The 20,509-nt window shown below is 40.4% G+C and overlaps 1 protein-coding gene across 1 annotated transcript in view; it reads left to right on the top strand.

Moving 5' to 3' along the window:
• EBF1 (EBF transcription factor 1) overlaps positions 1-20,509 on the top strand; it is a 386,380-nt gene that overhangs the window by 237,993 nt on the left and 127,878 nt on the right. Inside the window, exon 7 of the mRNA XM_058544975.1 lies at positions 5,246-5,327. Coding sequence (XP_058400958.1) covers positions 5,246-5,327 — 82 coding nt within the window. The remainder of the gene's footprint in view (positions 1-5,245; positions 5,328-20,509) is intronic.

Raw genomic sequence — 20,509 nt, 5'->3', positions numbered from 1 at the left:
TGCCCTTCAGTTGTGACTAGCTGGAGTCCTCCATGATTTAAACTGCTGCCTCTCTCCTCTCTGTCTTGGTCTGTGGGTAAAGCTGCTGTAGTCATTATTGTCTTGCCTTGGTTTCTTTTTCTTTTTTTCCTTTTAGTAGGTCATTCAATGAAACTTATAGTTCTCGTTACATAGATCTTTGCTGCTTTTCTTAAGCTTCGAAGAGAGAAGAATATTTTTTGAATCTGAAAATCTCAACATTTCTAAGTGCAAAGGAGTGAGCAGTTGCTCAGGGATAAATGATGATGAAAATAATTATCCCATCTTTTATGCCAGTTACTATTTAAACACTCTACATATGTTACTCATTTAATTCTCTGAAGGAGGTTCCATTTCCCCATTTTACAGGTGAGAAAATTTAGGCACAGAGAGGTAAAATAATTTGTCTAAAGTCACACACTTAACTAAACAGTAAAGCTAGAATTATGATGAAAGCCACACAATGGTGGTGGGAGAGAGGTACTGTTATTCCCACATTTTAATGAGACCACTGAGGTTCAGGGAATTGTAGAAATTTACCCAGGCATGTCTATCTCTAACTCAAGCTCTTGTCCAGTATGCCTGACTACTATCTTTATTGTAGAATGTTCCCATTTCTACCCTTGGGAGGTCCTGGATTCTGTTTGGTTGAACAAGTATTTCCTGAAAACGCACTGATTTCTGAGTCCTGTGCCACGTGCTGGGTATACATAGATGACTTTTTGTTACTTTACCTTCTTGTATAGACAGGTCAGATCCTGTTGGCTAATTCAATGAATTTTCCTTTGGGGGGAGCCTAGAAGTACTTTTGGTATCCAGCACTGTGCTAGTCATGTGGAAGCTACTCAATATACTGAATATCTGTTGGTTGCTAAAATGTGATACAAGTAAGTCATTGAATAAACAATTTTGTTCCAGAAATGTGTGTGTTCGGTTCAGTTAATGTTCATTGATGAGCTAATGTCCTCCATTAGCCTGATTGATGAACCTAAACCCAACTTTTAATAGGATGTCACTTTTGGTTTTATGACTGTCACTTTCCTAATTGACGTAGTAGATTAAAAAGTTCAGTAGCTTAAGTGCTGAGCTCTTATTGGATGGGCTTTTGAAAAGCTAGCATTATGTTGGGAAAATCATACCGCTAGAAGTCAGGACATGTGGATTATAGTTCTAGCTTTCATAACTATGTGAGTATTGTCGTGTCTCCTGATCTCTCAGTTTTCTCATGTGCACAATGAGAAAGTTAGACTAAGTGATGGTTAAGGTCACTTATAAAGTCCTATAACTCATGGAGAAAACTCATACTATAACGAGTCCTTTTGGCCAATGTAGGGTATTAGTTTAGTTTTGACTGTAGATAAATATCTTTATTTTGTTGAGTCTTAGTTTTCTTGCCTTTCCAATGGGTTGATAATTTCTGGCATGCCTAATTTATAGGACTTCTGTGATGATTCAGTGAGGTATTGGGGATGTAAATGCTTTAAATAGTATAACACACTATATGAACACAAGATGATATTATTTCTATTGAAGGTTAACGGAAAAGTGTCGGGTTTCTCGCCACCCCCGCCACCCAAAAAAGACTGGAGTTTGGTCCTGGTTGGGCTGTTTCCTGGAGTTTATGGAACTCCTTGGAACACTGCAAGGTCAATAGGGACTTTGTCCTGCTTCGGGTCAGTTTCCCACGGTTAGGGTAAGGCTGCCACACTCTTTCTCCTGACAACACTTTATCAAACACACCCGCCACACAAAATGTGGTAATTCGTTAGACAAAAGTGAGGTTTTGAGTTACAATAACCTCCGCTTTGTTAAAAGTCCCCTCGGAATCTGAGATCTTCTCAGTAGGCCAGCACGTGTACCCAGGTTTACAAATGCCTTAAAAAACCCTGATAAGTCATCCCCAAAATGTGTGTGGCACATCTAATGCTGTCTCTCAGTGGGGATATTTTTAACTCCTACTTCTAACTCCTCAGTTCCTTTAAGGAAGTGCAGTCCGAAAGGGTCAGATATTTGGCATCTACTTAGGGGAAAACTTTGAAAGAATTCCTGAGGCTCCCCCTGGAGTAGGACTGGCTTTCTCCAAAAGAACTGGCCCTTCAGAGCGTCTTTGCCACATAAGGGCTTGTGTGAGGCCCCAGGCACCAGTTGACACCGTCTCTTCCCCACGACAGATGGTCAAGCCTTCAGTTTCAGCAAGCGATCCGCTGTCAAGAGGGCAGGCAGGAGATTCTGCCAGCATGCCAAGTGACAGGGCAGCTTAGGGTAACGGGGATCTGGTGTGTGCCCTGCATAGATTTTGTGCTAACGATGGGCTGCTGACAGGAGCCTCGCCTCTCTGCTTATCGTTGAGGCAGAAGATCCCCTGCTCCCTTGATTCTGTTTCTCTCTGGCAGAGCTAGCGTCCTGTTTGCCTGTCTTTCAAAATCCATTTTGGCAGCAGATGGACCCCCTCATGGTCGCTAGCAGTTGTCTGACTTGAAGATGCCAGAGGGTGTGCTGACAGCTCCTTCTAACACAACCTGAATCTGGCTGTCGAGTCTGGGCTCAAATGGCTTAAACACACACAGGAGGCAAATATTATCAGCCCTGGGGAACCAAGGAGGGGGGCCCACTGGAAGGAGAATGGCAATGACGTTTCCCTCCACAATGTTCTCATTGCTGGTGTAGAAATAATAATTCTAATAATTACTCATATGATTACTTTTATTAGTACAATTGCCATTGTGGTACAATTGCTGTCAATGGCGCAATTAGTATTAATATCAGTACTGCACTACTTCTATTATTACTAAAACTACTATAGCCTAATGGTTAAGAGTACAGGCTCTGTCAAAATTTGAGTTCTAGATTCATAGTTACTAACCTTTGGGCAAGTTATTTAACTTCTCTGAACCTCAGTTTCCTCATCTATAAAATGGGATTCATAGCAGAGGTTATTTAGGAGGATTAAATGGGAAAATGTATTTGAAGTTCTTAGCACTGTGTTGAGCACAAGGTAAGCAACTAATACACAGAAGCCATTATTATTATTCCTGCCACCATCGCCACGCTTACTATGTGCCAGGCACTGCGCATTATCGCAGCTGATTTCCACAACTGCCTTATGAGATAGGGACTGTTATTGTACTCAATTGATAGATAAGGAAAGTGTGGTGCAGAGAGGTTTAGCTACTCATCCAAAGTCACACAAGCAGTACCTGTCAGAGTTGGGATAGGAACCTCGTTCTGGGTATTTCTGAAGGCTGTGGCTTGTCCACCGCACTGCACCGACTCTTACTGTCAACTGAGTGGTAGTCAGCCCTGTCCTGGGGCTTTGGGTGGCTTTTAATTATGCTCTTCCCACTAGCTGTGCTTGAAAGAAGCAGCCAGTTTTCACATTTCAGGTGTCTTTGGATGTAGGCTTTATCCCCAGCAAGATGGTAGACTCACTACCCTGAGCTCTCCGACATTAGTTTTTGACAGCCATGTGTGGTCATTGGGGCCACCCAGCACTTGCCTTCTAAGAGCTCTGTGGAAAGGGACAGTACAAAGGCACTTAGGATTGTGACCGCTCCCTCAAACCCGTTTCCTTTCCCAGGTCCACCCTGTTGAAAGGGGACGGGAGTCAGGACCGGCAGATTGGCCTAGGGAATGATGGTGTTGCTCTTTGATGTTCCAGGAGTCATTTGTCTTGTATAAAAGCTTGATAAACTTTGGCCTCTGTGAAGAGATCCTGGAAGTAGGGATGAATGATTATTCAGAAGCCTGCTTTTATTGATGGGCAGTTGAATGTTGCGTGATGTTGAAACGGCCATTTCAAGAAGCTGTTTACAGTTTAAAATGTTATTTTTTGGTTGATAAAGTCATCGTCTCTCTTCAAATAGTTATTCCGACGCCATACTCCCCTCTTGGCAGATTCTAAGAGACCAGGGAGGAGCGAGATTCTTCTGGGACTTCTTTCGTTTTAGTATTCAGAAATTGGCTGAATTTGGCGTGTCTTTGTGCTGTGCTCTTGTTACAGAGGACCCCAGTGTTATTTGGTTGGTAGACTTGTGCTCAGAGCTAAATCCAGATGGAGGCACGATGGCGTGATAGTTCTTCACAAATTATGTGTATTGAAGTGGGAATTTTACTCCAGTGTAGACTTAAAGTGGCAGAAAGGTGAAGAAAAGAAAATTCCTATAAGAATTTAACTGACCAACATTTTAATGCATTCTGATATTTTTGGAAAATAATTTGGGCCTGAAATCCACAGCTCTAAGAGTAAAACGGATTGAAGAACTTCAGGTGGCTTTTAAAATGCTTCTTTCCCCAAACATAGGCAGGTGGAGAGGTTAATTGCAGGTGGTCAACATGAATGCCCTAATTGCACAGCTTTGATACCTGCTGCCTTTCCATGATGGACTTGAACAACTGCGACGTTAGAAATAACTCAGAACATTATAGGGTGACCATCTGATTTATCATCCATACCAGGACGCTTTTGAGAGTTAAAGTGGGTACTGTTAATACTTACACTAATACAGCTGGTATAAACTAGAATTGTTCCTGGTACATTGGGACCTTTGGTCACCCTAGCAAATAAAACCCATGGATCTCGCTGTAGAACCAATTCAGGGACAAGGTGGCAGTCGGGCAGGACAGTCCTCATTCAATCACAAATAGTTTTTGTTTCAATCACAAATAGCAGGTAGGGTAAGAAAAACATATAGGAAATGTTTGAGAAGTCAAAAGACTTTAGTCAGTATGTGAATTTTACCCACTTCTCGTGGGTACTGCTGATTAGAATGTTTTATTTGGAGATGCTAAGATAAAAAGTGTTTACCATCTCCTTGTATTCATCCAACATGTATTTTGGCTGGTTCATCATCTGTGAATTTATGGGGCTTAAATTACATGTTGTTGCTGGGGACCATGAGGAATTCTCAGGCAATTACATCCAATTGGAACCTACCTTAAATTATGGTGAAAACTTTCCCTCTGTTATGAGTGAAGATACTTCCTTGGGGGCTTAATTTTCTTTTGTGAGATCTGTTGGCAGCCCTGAGAGCATTCCCTTCTTAAAGAAGGTCCAGCTTGGGTGCAAAACAAAGGCTAAAGCCTTAAACCAAATACTGGCTCTGACACCACTCTGAATGTTTCAGAAAATGTCCAGAAAGAACAGAATGCACAACCCGGAAGCAACTTACTACTTTTTTCCATTCAGTGTTGAATGGAATGCTAACCATGGTAATTTGTTTCTTCACAGGTTCTTCTTGAAATTTTTCCTCAAATGTAACCAAAATTGCCTAAAGAATGCGGGAAACCCACGTGACATGCGGAGATTCCAGGTGGGTCTGTCTTGCCTTTCCTAAATCTCAATAATGACATGAGTATCACGAGAGGGTAAAAAAGTCTTGGGCAGGAGATAGAGTATAGTTGTTTCCCCAGGGGTGAGGAGCAGGTGAGGCTTTTAGTCCCCCAGGTGTCTGCACTCTAGGAGTTATTTTTATTAGAGAAGAATTGGGACTGAACCACCTGTGTTCACTGGTTGAGGCTCTGATGCTCTTTGAACCTAGTTTGGCTTCCTGAATAGACTCACAGGCTTAAACTTCTGCAGGTTAAATGAAGTACATAGAAATGATTTATTCTTTGCCTGAAGTTTTGCAAGTAGAAAACTGGTAAGTAAGAGCCTTATTCTGATGTAGAATTATGCCCCCTTCTTCCTTCCTTTCTCGCTGTTCTCCTCTTCCAGTCTTGGCAACTGTTAGCAGTAATTATCTATTAAAAATGGACCCCTGAGGAAGCAGGGCATATCTAGAGAGACATGGATGACACAGTCCTGTTTCAGAAATGTCCTCGTATGGCACATGTAAATGTTCTCAAGCATCAGTTAGATCTGCCACCATTTAAAGCATAAGTGGTATGTTAACCTCATATAATTACATATTTACTAAAGGAAAAAAATGTGAAAACAAATGCGTTACCTTCCAAGACACAAAATGGTAGTTGGGTTTTAGCAAAGGTTGCTAAGTTCTAGATGTGGGGCTTCTCAAGCTAAAAGTGTTGAGAATCCCCTGGGGATCTTGTTAAAACGCTAACGGACGTCTCGGGTGGGCCTCAATTCTACGTTTCTAACAAGCTCCCAAGTGATGCCAATGCCGCGGACCACACTTTGAATAGTAAGGTTCTAGACCCTTCTGTTGCTCTCCATCTAATTTTATGGTTAACTGATTTGCGTGGTCAATGTTTATCTTCCCGTATATGTATGCCCCTACAGTCTGTTAGGGAAAACAACATGGTGTTTGAAGTGTGCTCTTAGGTGTAGTTAGTCAGATTTAAGTGTGGATTGAAATGTATGATCTCTGAGAGAATCTTGAAAAATTTTAGCTGTACATTCTCAGATGGGAGAAAGGGAAGGATGATTCTGAGCATTGATTTTTGGATGTCCCGATCTCTTAGTCTCCAAGATGATTACTTTTTAAGAAGTGAGACTTCTTAGTCTCATGAAAGAACAAATTCACTGGAAAGAAGACATTCTCTCGTGAGATTCTGAAGTATTTCTGTAAAATCATTCTGGCCTCGCCACCTTTTGTCCTGACAGAGATGAATGGGGAGAATCCTTGGATTCCTAGTTTCCTGGAAAATGTTTCTCCTGGTTAGCTTCTGACCCCAAGTTGGTAGACTTGGGCGCATTCATTTCCACACGGGACTTTTTGTGTTGAGTTGGAGTCAGCTTTGCTGGTGAAACAACACATGTGATGCCACTAAGTGTGTGTTGCTAAATATCTTGCAACAAGAGCTCAGGTTTCAGTATAAACTGTTTTGTAGCTTGCTCTGGCTTTGACATGAGCCGTATACCTCCTTTGACCAAGCTTGGGTTAGGAACAAGGCATATCCAGGCACAAACAAATTCATGTCTAATAAACATGTCTAGTAGATATGTGTAATACCTTATGAATACAAGATCATAAAGTACAGGATCAAATTTGCTGTACCTCTCAGGGCAACAGAGTTAGAGATGGACTTTGGTGACAACGAGAACCTCTGAAAGAATGTTTGTCTAAGACTTCTGGGGCCTTGCTTTCCCTCACAGGACCTGCTAGTGAAATATCTGAAAGTCTTGAATATAGGAAGGTAGTGCTTATATGAGATGAGACCAATTCAGTCTATTATTTTTCAGAGTGTCTAGACAAAATAGCAGACAAATAGTTGTTCTTTGTTTTTTTACAAGGGCTACTGAGATGAGGAGGCATGAGTTAGATTTCTGGAAAGTTTTGAAATCTTTTGGAGTTTCAGTTGCCTCAACTATAACATGGTAAAAATGATTATTCTGCCTATTTCACAACATATGACAGAAAGACAACATTTTGCATGCATAAGTAATTTGCAAATGATAAAACATAAATGTAAGCCTTTGGAGAAAATACTTGCGATAAACTAAAGCTGGATCATTAGTTCAGTACTCGGTTTCTCAACCTGGGCACAATTGACATTTTAGACTAGATAATCCTTTGTTGAGGGGCAGAAGGAGGGTTGTCCTGTGCATTGTAGGATATTTAGCAGCTGTCACTGGCCTCTACCCACTAGATGCCAGTAGAGAAACTCCCCCTCCAGTCATGACAACCCCAAATGTCTCCAGACATTGTCAAATGTCCCCTGGTTTGGGGTGGTGGGGTGGTGCAAAATTGCCCCTGGTGGAGAAGCACTAGCTCAGTCCTATACCTGATGACCTCCGATGGACTCTTCCCTGTGATAGTGCTACTGTCCCAAAGAGTGCACCCTTTGATCAGGCATGAGAGCTGCCTGACCCAAGGTCCGTACTGTCCTTCAAATACATATGATTTCTCTGAACCCTGACAATGCTCTTTCCTATGCTTCTCCAGCTGGTCCTAAAACAGAAAGACCTCTCTCAATAGGGGTAGCTACCTTGGCCACCAGAGTTCGTTTTTGAGTTGAAGAAGAGCTGTGTCTCTTTCTATCAGCAATGATGAATTCCTTATTGGATCTCAGATTTAACCTGATGTTCCCATCACCCACTCATTACTTCCTGGGAAAGGATAGAGGGCGCCTATGGCAGAATGAACACTGACTCGTTTTGTAATTATCTCTGTACATATTTCATTAATTATCATTTTTACACAACTATCACATGGTCTTGGCATGTGTGCACGTAGATATTTATGCAGAGAATGGATAAATTGCTTCAAGAGAGTTAAAGTAAAACCTCAAATATCACTTATTCAACCTTTCCATTTTTTTCTCTAGTCTTGTTTCTTTCATGACTATTTTCTCCTACATTTCTCTGTATCATTTCTTGTTGGTGGCCACTCCATCCTTCCTGAATTCTCATTTTGCCTTGGATTTCATGACAACTTGCACTCATTCTCAGCCGCCTCCAAGGGATGCTCTTTGTCTGCTCTCCTGCAAATGTTGCTATGCCTCACGTTTCCTTTTGATATCCAGATATTTTCTCACTTTATAGGCTCTCTTGTGTATTTTTTCTACTCATAACATCTTAATCACTATTTGGGCTCTGAGGACTTTTGAGTCAGGGTCCCTGAGGCCTGACACATAGGTTCAGGTCTAGCCATCCAGCTGCCTGCTGGCTATTTCCAGGAACTTCAACTCAATGAGCCCAAACTTCATTGTCATCCTCATTTTTTTTTTTTCATGCCTCCACCCCAAGCTGGCTTCTTTGCCTGTGTTCCCTGTCTTGGTTCATTCCTAATTGCATTAAGTGCTGGGGAGGTGACTGTTTATATTTGTGTCTACATTCAGGGTGTTCCATATACATATGTATAAATGTATGTGTCCATGTGTGTACTTTGATGTACACCTATGGACATTGGCCATAATGGTAATGATAAATCTAACATCTATTGGGTACTTATTATGTGAGAAGTTTGTGCTAAGTATTTTACATGAGTTATCATATTTATCTTCACAGTATCCCACTTAGGAATGTGCAAATATGGATTATTACCATTTTACAGATGAGGGAACTGAAACTTAGAGAAGTTAAGCAATTTGCCCAAAGTCAAACATCTACTAAGCAGTGAGGCAGTGATTCAACCCAATCAGTCTGACTCAGATATTATCTAAGGTTGTGGAACAGTAAAGAACTTGTCCAGAGTCTGTAGGCAGATAGTTAGTGAGGCAACAAGAAGGTCTCTCAGCATCTGAGAACCACAGCAGCTACCCACAAATATATACTGGAATCTCAGGAAAGCCAAGGAGGGGTTTTCAAAAGAGGTGTTTGCCCTAATGAAGCCTACAGATAGGATGTAATGAAGAATACTGGAATACCACTCAAGTTCATCAAGCAGAGGGTGGAGTTGTGTGGAAGGGGAGGAATTCGAGGATTGTTCCCGAATAGAGCTACAGTGTTGGTCAATTTTTACTTGTATGAACTTTAAAAAAAGAATCTATTACTCAGAAGACTGCCTATGCTTCACTTAACCTTGGAGGTTTTGGACAGTTCTCCAGTGCAAGCAAGATCCCTCACCGAGATGGAGCCTGAGTAAAGTGGCCCCTGACATCTTAGAGTACTCTGTTGAGAAATCATACTGAGGTTCCCAGATCTTAGGAGTGAACCAAGAAGGGGAAGATTAGTCTTCCCTGCAGCTATCTTGGCGGACAGGGATGTGTCGAGCGTCGTTGGTTGAAGGTTTCCCATGAACAAAACGTATAATTTCCATCATTTTTCTCATAGTACAGTAATTGGGAAGCTGGCTTCAAACATCTTTATGTTGCTATTGCCTCTGAGGGCGAGTGAGAGAGTGTCTTTTTGGCCTGAGAAAACTCTGATCTACTCTACATCTCAATGTGGCTTTTCCCAGTTATATTGAAAACCCCAAACCTGGAGACATCTGATTGAAAACGTGCTCTTCTGCCTATTAAGTGGGCTCACTCCAGCTGTCATGGATGCTGCTTTTCTCTCATCCCATTTTGTATGCTTACCAGGCCAGCCTGATCTTCATACAGCCATGCCAGTGTGTGTCTCCTCTGAACGGCAATCAGGGGCTTGTGTAGGTGACTGAGGAGGACATAAGAAAGGTTGTTGATCTCTTGACATGTAAAGACATTCTGTCAAGCAAACTCAGTCTCATAGCGGCTGAGCTTCTGGCGTGTAAACAGAGACTGCTTAATTACACAGGTCATGTCAATTAGTGTGACCTTAGTGTTTTCAAGAAATTAATCACTTTCCGCAGAGCTTGGCTGTGTTCATACTTCAAGGCAGTGTGGAGTAAGCCTTGTAGAAAATCTGGTACAATCTTTTTTTTTTTTTTTTTTTAATTTACAATGGATGTTTTCTTTTGCAATCCCCAGGCTGTGGTTAGGGTAACAAGCTTGCTTAAATACAACAGTGGATACAGACTTCCTTCAGTTCTGGTGGGTGTGGGGAAGTGGGGAGGAATGGTGAAGGTGGGGGTAAGCTAGGGGTGGAAACAGCTCATGACAGGGAGAAATTCACTGTGACTAAATGAGCCTGTTTCTTCATCTTGACACTAAAAAGATGCTAATGTCAAAGGACTGTGTTAAAACCATGTCACGGGTCTGGTTTTTAACTGACAGGAGCTAGACAAGTCAAGGTTAAGATTTAAATCCTTATCAGTAGCTTCTCTTGTTGGGGCTGGCAGAATGAGGATGGTGAGGGGAGGAACAAGAATTGGGTACAAGTTGTCATCACAGTAGATACTAAAATACCTGGAGACTGGGAAGTAAAGTATACATTTCCAAATTCATCCTATCCCTCAATGAATTTTTTCCATATGCTATAAATCTATATCTACGCATAAATGTTAGATCTGTGACTACATATGAATATAAATGTAAGATATATTCATTCATGTATGCACGCACTCAGTAGTATTTATTGACGTGGTAGGTGGTATTTATTGTGATGAACAAGAAAGACAGGATGTTTGCCCTAATGAAACTTATATTCCAGTTGGGGTCTATTAGTTAGTATAATACTAGCTGCTGTAATAAATAGACCAAAGAATATATAAAAGCTCACGTACAACAGAAGGTTATTTCTTGCTCACATAATGGTACAAGGCAGGTATTCATGTTGATAAGTAGATCTTGTCCATGAAGTGATTTGGGGACCTGGGTTCTTTTTGTTTTGTGCCTCCACTATCCCCTAGAACCTGTTGTCTCTGTCCACCCAGCTGAAGGGTAAAGAGGGCATGGAAGGTGCACATGGATTTCTTAAAAACCTGGGCTTAGAAATGATCTTTGTCAAATCTCACATTCCACTGGCCAGAAGTCTGTCACACAGCCACATAACACAGGAAGGCCTGCCAATGTCTAGTTGTACAGCCCAAGAAGAAAAGAAAACGGATGTGTGGGGAACAGTTACCATCAGCTGCCACAATGTCTACAAATTAATAATCACAAGTCATTAAAATTTTTAATTATTGCTACAAAGAAAATTAAACAGGATATTATGAGAGAGAATAACAGTGTGGGATGGGGGATGAGAACCTACTTTAAAGTAGGTGACCAGGGAAATCTTCTTGGGAGATGATGTTTAAGCTCAGAGCTGACGGATAAGAATAAATCACCCTGAGAAGAGCCAGCAGAATTTTCCGAGCAGAGAGAACAGCAATCCCCAAATTCATGTTTATCTCATGTTTGTCTGAGGAGATGAACAATCTTCCTTCACCTCTTAGTCATTTGGAATGGGGGAGTGGAAATCTGAGGAGAAACCACTAGGTTATTCATCCCAAATTTACACCAAAAATGTGTGTTCTTTTAAAAATGATGACATGGGAAATGACATTAAAAGGCAACTCTCTGCCTGTTTTTGTGTGAATTCTATAAATTTTGGAGAATCCTTGTTATTTATTCAAAAACCCACAGAGCTCTGAATCAGTCTGCTATAGGGTATGATTAGAGGATTCTTAAAATACATGCCCAACCTCTGCAGTTTCTGTCTGCTTGTAAAGGCACTTAAATAAAGAAGGAAATATTCTCATCCCTTTTATTTTTCTTCCCCTGCCCCCCACCCCCTGCCTTATACTGTTTTGACAAACAGCACATCTCACAATTAAATTCTTTACCAACAGAATGCTCAGGGCCCGAGCTGCAATCACTGTCTTCATACAGAATCATTTCAAGATGCACCACACTGATTAATTATACTGAAAGCAGCTCTAATGATAGTTTCAGAGTGCAGGATTAATTCACATAACATGGTAAATACAAATGGTGGATTTTCAACCTGATATATTAAACTATTACAGCTTATTGGGCAAATATGTATCTTGGCATAAGCCTTATGCTGGGCCTTGGCAGAAAATATGCATCAGTGAGAAGGAATCCTTACCAACTGGATTTGATGAGTGGTAGCTTTGCACTTAGAGCAAATAAATTTCTACATTAAGTACCGTCACTATTGAAAAAATGTAACATACATTAAAGCATAGATGTAAAAGTGTTTGGTTTGATCCGTGTTGCCTGTGGATATTAGTTCTGAGGATGCCTATAGTTATTAAGACTTATCAACAAAAAACATTCTTATATTCTTCCACTTTTTAAGTTGTAACTTATAGAGCTCTTATGATGTGTGAGACACTGTACTAAGTGTTTTACATGTATCATGTATAATCTTACTTATTTTTTTACCGCTCTTTCCCTTGTTTACTTTGCTCCAAACAAGCACATTGGCCTTCCTTCTCTTCCTTCATTTTTCTTCCCTGAATGTGCAAAACTCTATTGTGCCTCAGGATCTTTGCACTTGCTATTCTGTCTCCTTGGGAAATTCTTCTGTTACATCATTGAATGACTAGATACTTCTTATTACTCAGATTTCAGCTAAAATGTCACCTCCTCAGAGAGACCTTCCTTAATCACCCAATCAAAAATAGCCCCCACCTAGGCATCACCCCCTGCCCATTTTATTTTCTTCTTGGAACTGCTGACATTCTGAAATTTGCTTTCATTGCTTATTTACTTGTTGTCTGAAAAACCTCTTTCTGTCCTTGATAAGAACTAAGCCCTTGGTGGGCAGATGCGTTATGTGTCTCGTTCACTGCTGTTTCTCCAGTACGTAGAACAATGCCTGGCTCACAGTAGGCTCACAACTTATTCTTATGGTTAAGTGACTTATCTAAGGTTACAAACTAGTAAGTGATGGAGTTGGGGTTCAAACTCAGGACTGTCTGACTCTGGAACCTGAGCTGTTGACTAATATGCTATTTTCTTGCTCCCAGTTTCCATATCCATGTGCCATATGGGAACACATAAATGGAGAGCACCAGTTAAACGCCAATGACACCATCAAGAGTCAGGAAAAGTATCTTGATCCACAGAGGGAGGAACAAGGTTCAGATCACTGCTGAGCCTTTCGTGTCTAGTACGTGTCACAGTTCAGGGGACAGGAGCTGGGTCTCGTTTCCAAAGGTCCAAATTAGTTTGGCACAAGTATCTGAGAATTTAGAAGTGTCTGTTCTTGTCTTACTGTCAACAGAAGAGAGATTTTTGCCTTGAGCTTTAAAATGTGGATTTAATTCAGTTACTCACTTCCTTACTCCAGCAGTTCCACTCTGTTACATCCTGGAGGTTCACGCGTCCTCCATAATTTTTAATGAGTTATTTGGGATCTTTCAACCAGATAGAAACTAGCAATCAGGCAGGTTTCAGAGAATATCTCATTCGATATCACTCAAGGATATTTTAAAGGACAAAGTTAATGAAGACCTAACTGCTGCAGACCATTTTTACATAAATAATACTCAAAGCGTAGTCAGTTCACATAGACACCAGAGATGTGTATGGGAAGATATCAGGAGCGTCAGGGGAGAGAGGACTTAAGCCAGGAGTGTGTATTGAGAGGCCGGAGGCTGTTGTGGGTAAGAACTGGACCTGGAGTCTGGAAGTTTCCCTTCAGACTTGCCTCTTCTCTTAATTTGTCTTATGACCTTGAGGATGTTTTTAAACCTCTTGATCCTCAGTTTTCCAAGCTATAAAAGGAGGTGATGGACAAATTTGCAACGTCATAACTATTGATGACTCTTTTTGTCTTTTTCCCTTATGAACCTCCTATGATGACGTATTTTTTCAACCTAATTGCATTTATTAAGAATCACACTGTCTATTTTAAAATTATTGGAAGCCGTGTGAAACTGACAATTCAGAGCTTCTCGTGTGCATGAGATAACCAGTGTTTCCATATGGAACTGATATGATCCCATATCAACAAGAGAAAGTTACTGAATGTTTTAGTGTGCAGCCTTACTGTGGATGAATTTAGGATTCTCTCTCTGCAAAGTTGTCCCCATTACTACGTTTGAAAACTCTTAGTTGAAAGCCACTAGATTGGCTGATCTCTTGTGTCTCTTGTGACTCTAACTTTTGAGGAGTCTGTAAAGAGTGGTTCAGCAAACAGGTAGGGTGGAGAATATGGGCTGTGTGGGGTTGAGGGTATAAGTTTAATAGGATATACTTTATTTTGTAAAGCATTTTTAGGTTTACAGAAAAATGAAGGGAAAGCACAGAGAGTTCCCATATGCTCCCTCAATACCCCCTCCCCAGTTTCCCTTATTATTAACATCTTGCATTAGTGTTATGCATTTCTTATAATTGATAAGCCAATATTGATACATTATTGTTAACTAAAGTCCATAGTTCACAATAGGGTTCGCTGTGTTATACAGCCTGTGGGTTTAGATGAATGCGTGATGTTATGTACCGTTACATGTATCTACCATTACAATATCATGTAGAATGGTTTCACTCCCCTAAAAATACCTGTGCTCCACCTATTCATCCTTCCCTCCCTCCCCACAAACTCCTGGCACCCACTGATCTTTTTACTATCTCCATAGTTTTGCCTTTTCCAGAATGTTATATAGGAATCATATAGTATATAGTCTTTTCAGATTTGTTTCTTTCATTTAGCAATATGCATTTAAAGTTCCTATATGTCTTTTCATGGCTTGATAGCTCATTTCTTTTTTATTGATATATAATATTCCATTCTATTTATTGCCAGTTTGTTTATCCATTTACCTATTGAAGGATGTCCTGGTTGCTGATGCTTTTTATTTAGTTTAATTTTATATTGATATAATGGTAGATTCACAAGCAGTTGTAGAGAATAATACAGAGTGATTCTGTGTACCCTTTGCCAATCTCCCCTTATAGTAATATTATGCAAAATATTTTTGTGCATAAAAAAATTTTGCACAATATTATATTGTACTATACGATACTAATACAAGATATGAACATTGATACGATTCACACATCTTATTCAGATTTCCCTAGTTTTACTTGTTCTCGTTTGTTTGTGTTTATGTTTTTAGTTCTATAAAATTTTATCACATGTAGGTCTGTGTATCTATTACCAAAGTCAAGATGTTGGACATTTCCATCACCATAAGGATCCTTCCTATTGTCCTTTTATAGTAGCCATATCCATTTTCCCTCTGTCCTAATCCCTGGCAATCACTAATCTGTTCTCCATTTCTAACATTTTGTTATTTCAAGAATGTTAAGTAAATGGAATCAGGCATTGTATGAGTTTTCTATGGCTGCCATAACAAAATGCCACCGACTAGGTGGCTTAAAAACAGAAATTCACTTTCTCCTAGTTTTGGAGGCTGGAAGTCCAAGATCAAGGTGTTAGTAGGTTTGGTTTCCTCTGAGGACTATCCCTGGCTTACAAATGGCCACCTTCTCTCTAGGTCCTCACATGCTCTTTCTTCTTTGCATGCACACCCCTGGTGTCTCTCTGTGTGTCCAAATTTCCTCTTCTTATAAGGACACCAGTCAGTTTGGATTAGGGCCCAGCTGAATGGCCTCATTTTAACTTAATTACCTCTTTAAAGGCCCCTATCTCCAAATACAGTCATATTCTGCAGTACTGGAGGTTAGGACTTCAACATATGAATTTTGGTAGAGGACACAATTCAGCCCATAATATTTAGTACGTAACCTTTTGGTGTTGGCTTTTTTCACTTGGCATAATTCCCTGGAGATTCATTTGGGTGTAGCAATAGTTTGTTCATCTTTATTGTTGAGTATTATTCCACGGGATGTTGCTTAATGCCTTTTTATTTCATGTACTTTAAGGCAGTGCATTTAATGCCTTATATTAGGGGCCCTGAGTTAATGCAAACATAGAATAAGCTATGACAACCCAGAGGTTAGGAAGCCATGTAATAGACCAACTTTAGCACTAACTTCCTTAGACTGAATTACCATATAACAGCATTGAAAACCAAGATTTATAAGTTTAAATAATCACTCAAAATTAACTTGCTAAAGTGGCTGTTTTTTGGAGGGAGGTACTTACTAGCAAAATATGCTAAATTTAAACATTGAAGATATTTTTATGGTCTAATCTCCCCTGGTTCCATATTTGTTGTAGAAATGTTTAAAGATACAGATTTCAACTGTTTTGATTGCTTTTGTCATAACCCCTTCTTCCACATGAGCTGCTACTTTTGTTAATGTGATCTTCCACTCATGGCTGAATTTAGCTGCTTGTGTCTTTTTGGAAATCTGCTCGTGAGACAGAGATTATGCTTCATGAATCTTAAGATAATATAGCTGGGACATATAAGGTCTCCTGCCTGATATGAAGGGAAGAGGCTAAGCCTGAGGAATGATAGTGAGGAAATGCCAACCAATAACAAAACTCACAGAGAACCCCTCATTCATATGAAATATTGGGAAAACTAGACTGAATTGATAAGATGTCTAATTTATAGACTATTTTCAAAGCAGTAAGATTTCATTTAGTTTCAAGCCTCAAATGTAACAGGCTAAGATGCAGATGGGTTCTAGAAAGCAAAATTACATAAACCAGTGATATTTGCAATTCACAAGACTCCTAAGTTATATAATTAATATATGTTGTGAGCACAAAGGTCTTTAAAATTGTACAATTTCATTGATAGACTGACAAAGCAGTGAACATAGAAGAAATAATTTCTGTATCATTTTATTTAAATGACAATTTATGCTGGGTCCTCTGGCAATTAAAATGCTTTAGATTATCAGCCCAACACATTCTCTTGAACTTTTTGTTGAGCGTCACCAACAAAGCAACAACTATACCACTATTGCTACTAACATTTGTTGAGTGCTCAGTATGAACCAGGAACCCTGCTAGCCATTTTAAATAATGTAAACCTCATAGTACCCTTACGAGTTAGGTACTATTATTATTTCCATTTGAGAGTCAGGAACACTGGGGCATAGAGGGGCTAAGTTAACCTGGCCAAAGTCACATCAATTAGAAAAGCTTGGGAGTCAAGGATCATAAATTTTGTGTTGAATTCTTTCCAATTATCGATAGAGGGAGATAAATAGTAAAACTAGTAACCTTTAGGGATATCTGGATCCAGGATGTAACAGAGAAGGTTCTGAACCACTGAGATGACCCAAGAAATTGAAAACATCAGTGTAAAAATCTCCAAAGTCCATGGGTACCTGCAGCCTTCTCTTCTGCCCTTTTTATCCCCTCACACTGCATACCCTCACCTGGAGGGCTGGACCCAGATAGAAGGTACTGTGGAACATGTACTGGTTGTTCATCAGCACATTTCTGGATTGTTATATTAAAAAGCTATGCCTCTCCCCCAAATAGAAATTTGATTCCAAAAAATATATAGTGATAAAAATATACGTGGACACAACCTGAAACGTGTCCACCTAGACTAATATTTATTTCAGGAGATATAACTTGGGGAGCTTCATGAATAAATTGTAACAGTTTATTTCAAAACCATTCTACAGCAGCACCGTCCAATAGAATGTTATGCAATGATGGAAATGTTCTATATCTGTCCTGTCCAATACAGTCGCCTCTAGCTGCATGTGGCTACTGACCACTTGAAACGTGGCTATGGAGACTCAAGAACAATGGAATTTTAAATTTTACTTAAACTTAAATAGCCATATGTGTGGTTACTGTATTGGACAGTATAATTCTAGAGAGTAAAGGTTTGATTACAACAGATACAGTATCATAAAAGTCTAAATATACCTGTTCCTCATATTCCTTTCATCTCTCCCTGGGCAGGGGAGTGAGGAAGGGGATAGAGAGGGAAGGGGTGGTTGAGTCCAAACGTAAAATCATTTTCCATGTTTATCTGTCCCAAATTCAAGCTGTGTTTTGTTGACAAAATTTGGGTAGGTTGAAGATTTGGCAGGCCCGTCTGTCCCCTTGCCTGCATGAATGTGTCAGCACCTCATTAATCTTATGTTAAACTGTAAAGGCCCTTTTCCCTGCTAGTATGGGCCTATTTTTAAAAGACATTTCAGTGCCCTCTTTGCATCTCACAGTTAGATTTTTTAAAATTTACAAGTTGCTCTATGGATTAATTTCAGCATATGTTTTATTTAAATATATCCTGATCATTTCCAAATTGGAATGAGAGAAATTATTTTGGGGATAGGGAAGTTAAAATGTATTGTGTCATGAGTTTTTGAGGAACATGTTAGGCATTTATTTTCTAGAAAGTAAAGGCATGAGGATTCTCTGTATTACCTTTCTCCAATTTTAATTGGTCTTTCAATGAAACGACTCTATCAAATATGTGGTCTTGGTGATCCTTCTCTGTCAAGAAAGAAACACATAGGGTACACATTTTTTTTTTTTCTTAACTGTTTTTGTCATTTTTGTTCAATGTAGGAATTAGATGACAATGTCTTTAAACGATACAGAATATTTTAAGCCTTAAGCCTGTAGTGCTTTGTCTTACAGGTGCGCGGTGAATTGTGATTGCTTTTTTTTCTCTTAAGACAGACATCTAGAATAACCACTTTCTGTATTTCCTGACACTGGAAACAGATACCGTTTGGGATTCCTTTTATAGTTTCTCCAGCTAACGACTCCAGTGACCACTCAATTGTGGTCTCGTAGTAAATCAAAATTTCTTTGAAAGACCCAGCTCTGTTATGTAATTGTAAATGTCCCACGAAGTCATCTCACCAACTAAAAAGAAAAGTGAGTTTTCTTTGCCTTAAATAATATGGACTCTGCCACTGCACATAATACTTCTGAAAATAAAAGAATAGACCATTTTCTTCTCTTCCTCCTCCTCCTCCTTTTAAATTAACCTAAAATTGATGAGGCATACTTGCAAGCTTCAGAATGTGTCAGATCTGGTTGGTCAATCATGAAGAAAGAGAAAACCACTTTGCAAAGTGCTGCTTCGAACTTACTGGGTCCTCCCATGAATGACTTGCCCTAGCTGGAATTTTGGGTTTCAAAATGACTAAGCAGAATACCCTGAGTCCCTGAACGGACTCTCACTTGTTTACTTTGCATTTTAATAAAATAGAGTTAAAAAATAAAATCAGAGGAGGGCCCGGGTCCTGCAAGTAGCCAAGGGGAGGACCCTGAGGGAGTCTGAGGGGACCCCACAGAACCTCTCCCCTGCATTCATCCCTGGGAGGCCCTGGGGGGGGATGACCGTGTGCGTTGTTTCCTGACTTCCCCATCAGGGTCCGAGAGAGACTGAAGAGCAGGGCTTCAGGTGGGCAGAGGGGAAGGCCCGGAAGGAAAAAATATCTGGAATAATCAAGGCAAATCAAATCGACCCCATGCTACTATGGGGAGCAGTGCGTTCACAGCTTGCAGTTCGTCGCCATCTTTGGGGGGGGGGGAGGGAATCCGCCATGTTTTGCCAGGATGCGTTTAGGTCAAACAGGGAGACGGTGGAACTTTTAAGTATGGGTAACGTTGGTAGGGGAGAGGGTCTTCGGTGGGGCCATGTTGCCAGGCAGGGCAGACAATTCGCAGGCATAGGCCAAGGCCCAGCGTTTTCCCCTCTGCCCAACTCTGGTGACGACACTGCGGCGTTACTCAAGACTCTAGAAGTCAGTGCCCCCTTTTGCCAACTCGGAGGAAAGGCTTCCTCAGAAACTGGGGCCTCAGTATGTGCCAGTCCTTGTAAAGCAGTTCACCTCTTCAGAGGCTAATGCCTCTCAAAACCAAGAACAATTAAAGCGAGAGTCTTTCCAAGCAACTGGGGAATTGAGCAAAATAAATCAGAAATCCTCAGCCTTGGCTCTGGAGGTTCGCCTCATTATGAGAGCAGATCTATTAGCCCTCTTGCCATTGTCTTTCATTTCTCAAGTGAGGTGATTCTAATTAAATTAATCTGCATGTCAATCTATCGGTGATCAATCAAAGAGCCTGAGGTCCCCCCTATGCTGCGGGGTGCTTGCGGCTGACAGGGGCTGATAATGGAGGAAGAAATAAACTGGCGAGCAAAGTTAATTAGTCAACATAATAGGTGGATTAAACGGGAGCTGGCTGATTGCTGTTTCCCATGTCAAAGCATGAGGTGGGAGCTGAAGCTGCAATTACAGACAATTATTATATTTGGTTGTAAGAGGTCGCATGAATAAACATATCTCTGTGGGTTTCAGTTTTAATCCTCTCTGCATTTAATATAAGGAGAAGTGTAGGTCATTTCTTCTCATTGTTTTAGTCAAAAATTCTCTGAGAAAACACCTTTCCTGTGTCCCTTCTGGCAAACTGGGTTCAGAGTCAGTTTATGAG

The sequence above is a fragment of the Diceros bicornis genome, chromosome 1 (assembly GCF_020826845.1).
Source record: "Diceros bicornis minor isolate mBicDic1 chromosome 1, mDicBic1.mat.cur, whole genome shotgun sequence".
NCBI classification, from domain to species: Eukaryota; Metazoa; Chordata; class Mammalia; order Perissodactyla; family Rhinocerotidae; genus Diceros; species Diceros bicornis.
The sequence above is the reverse complement of the archived record's forward strand: the minus strand, read 5'-3'. Positions and strand labels throughout refer to the sequence as shown.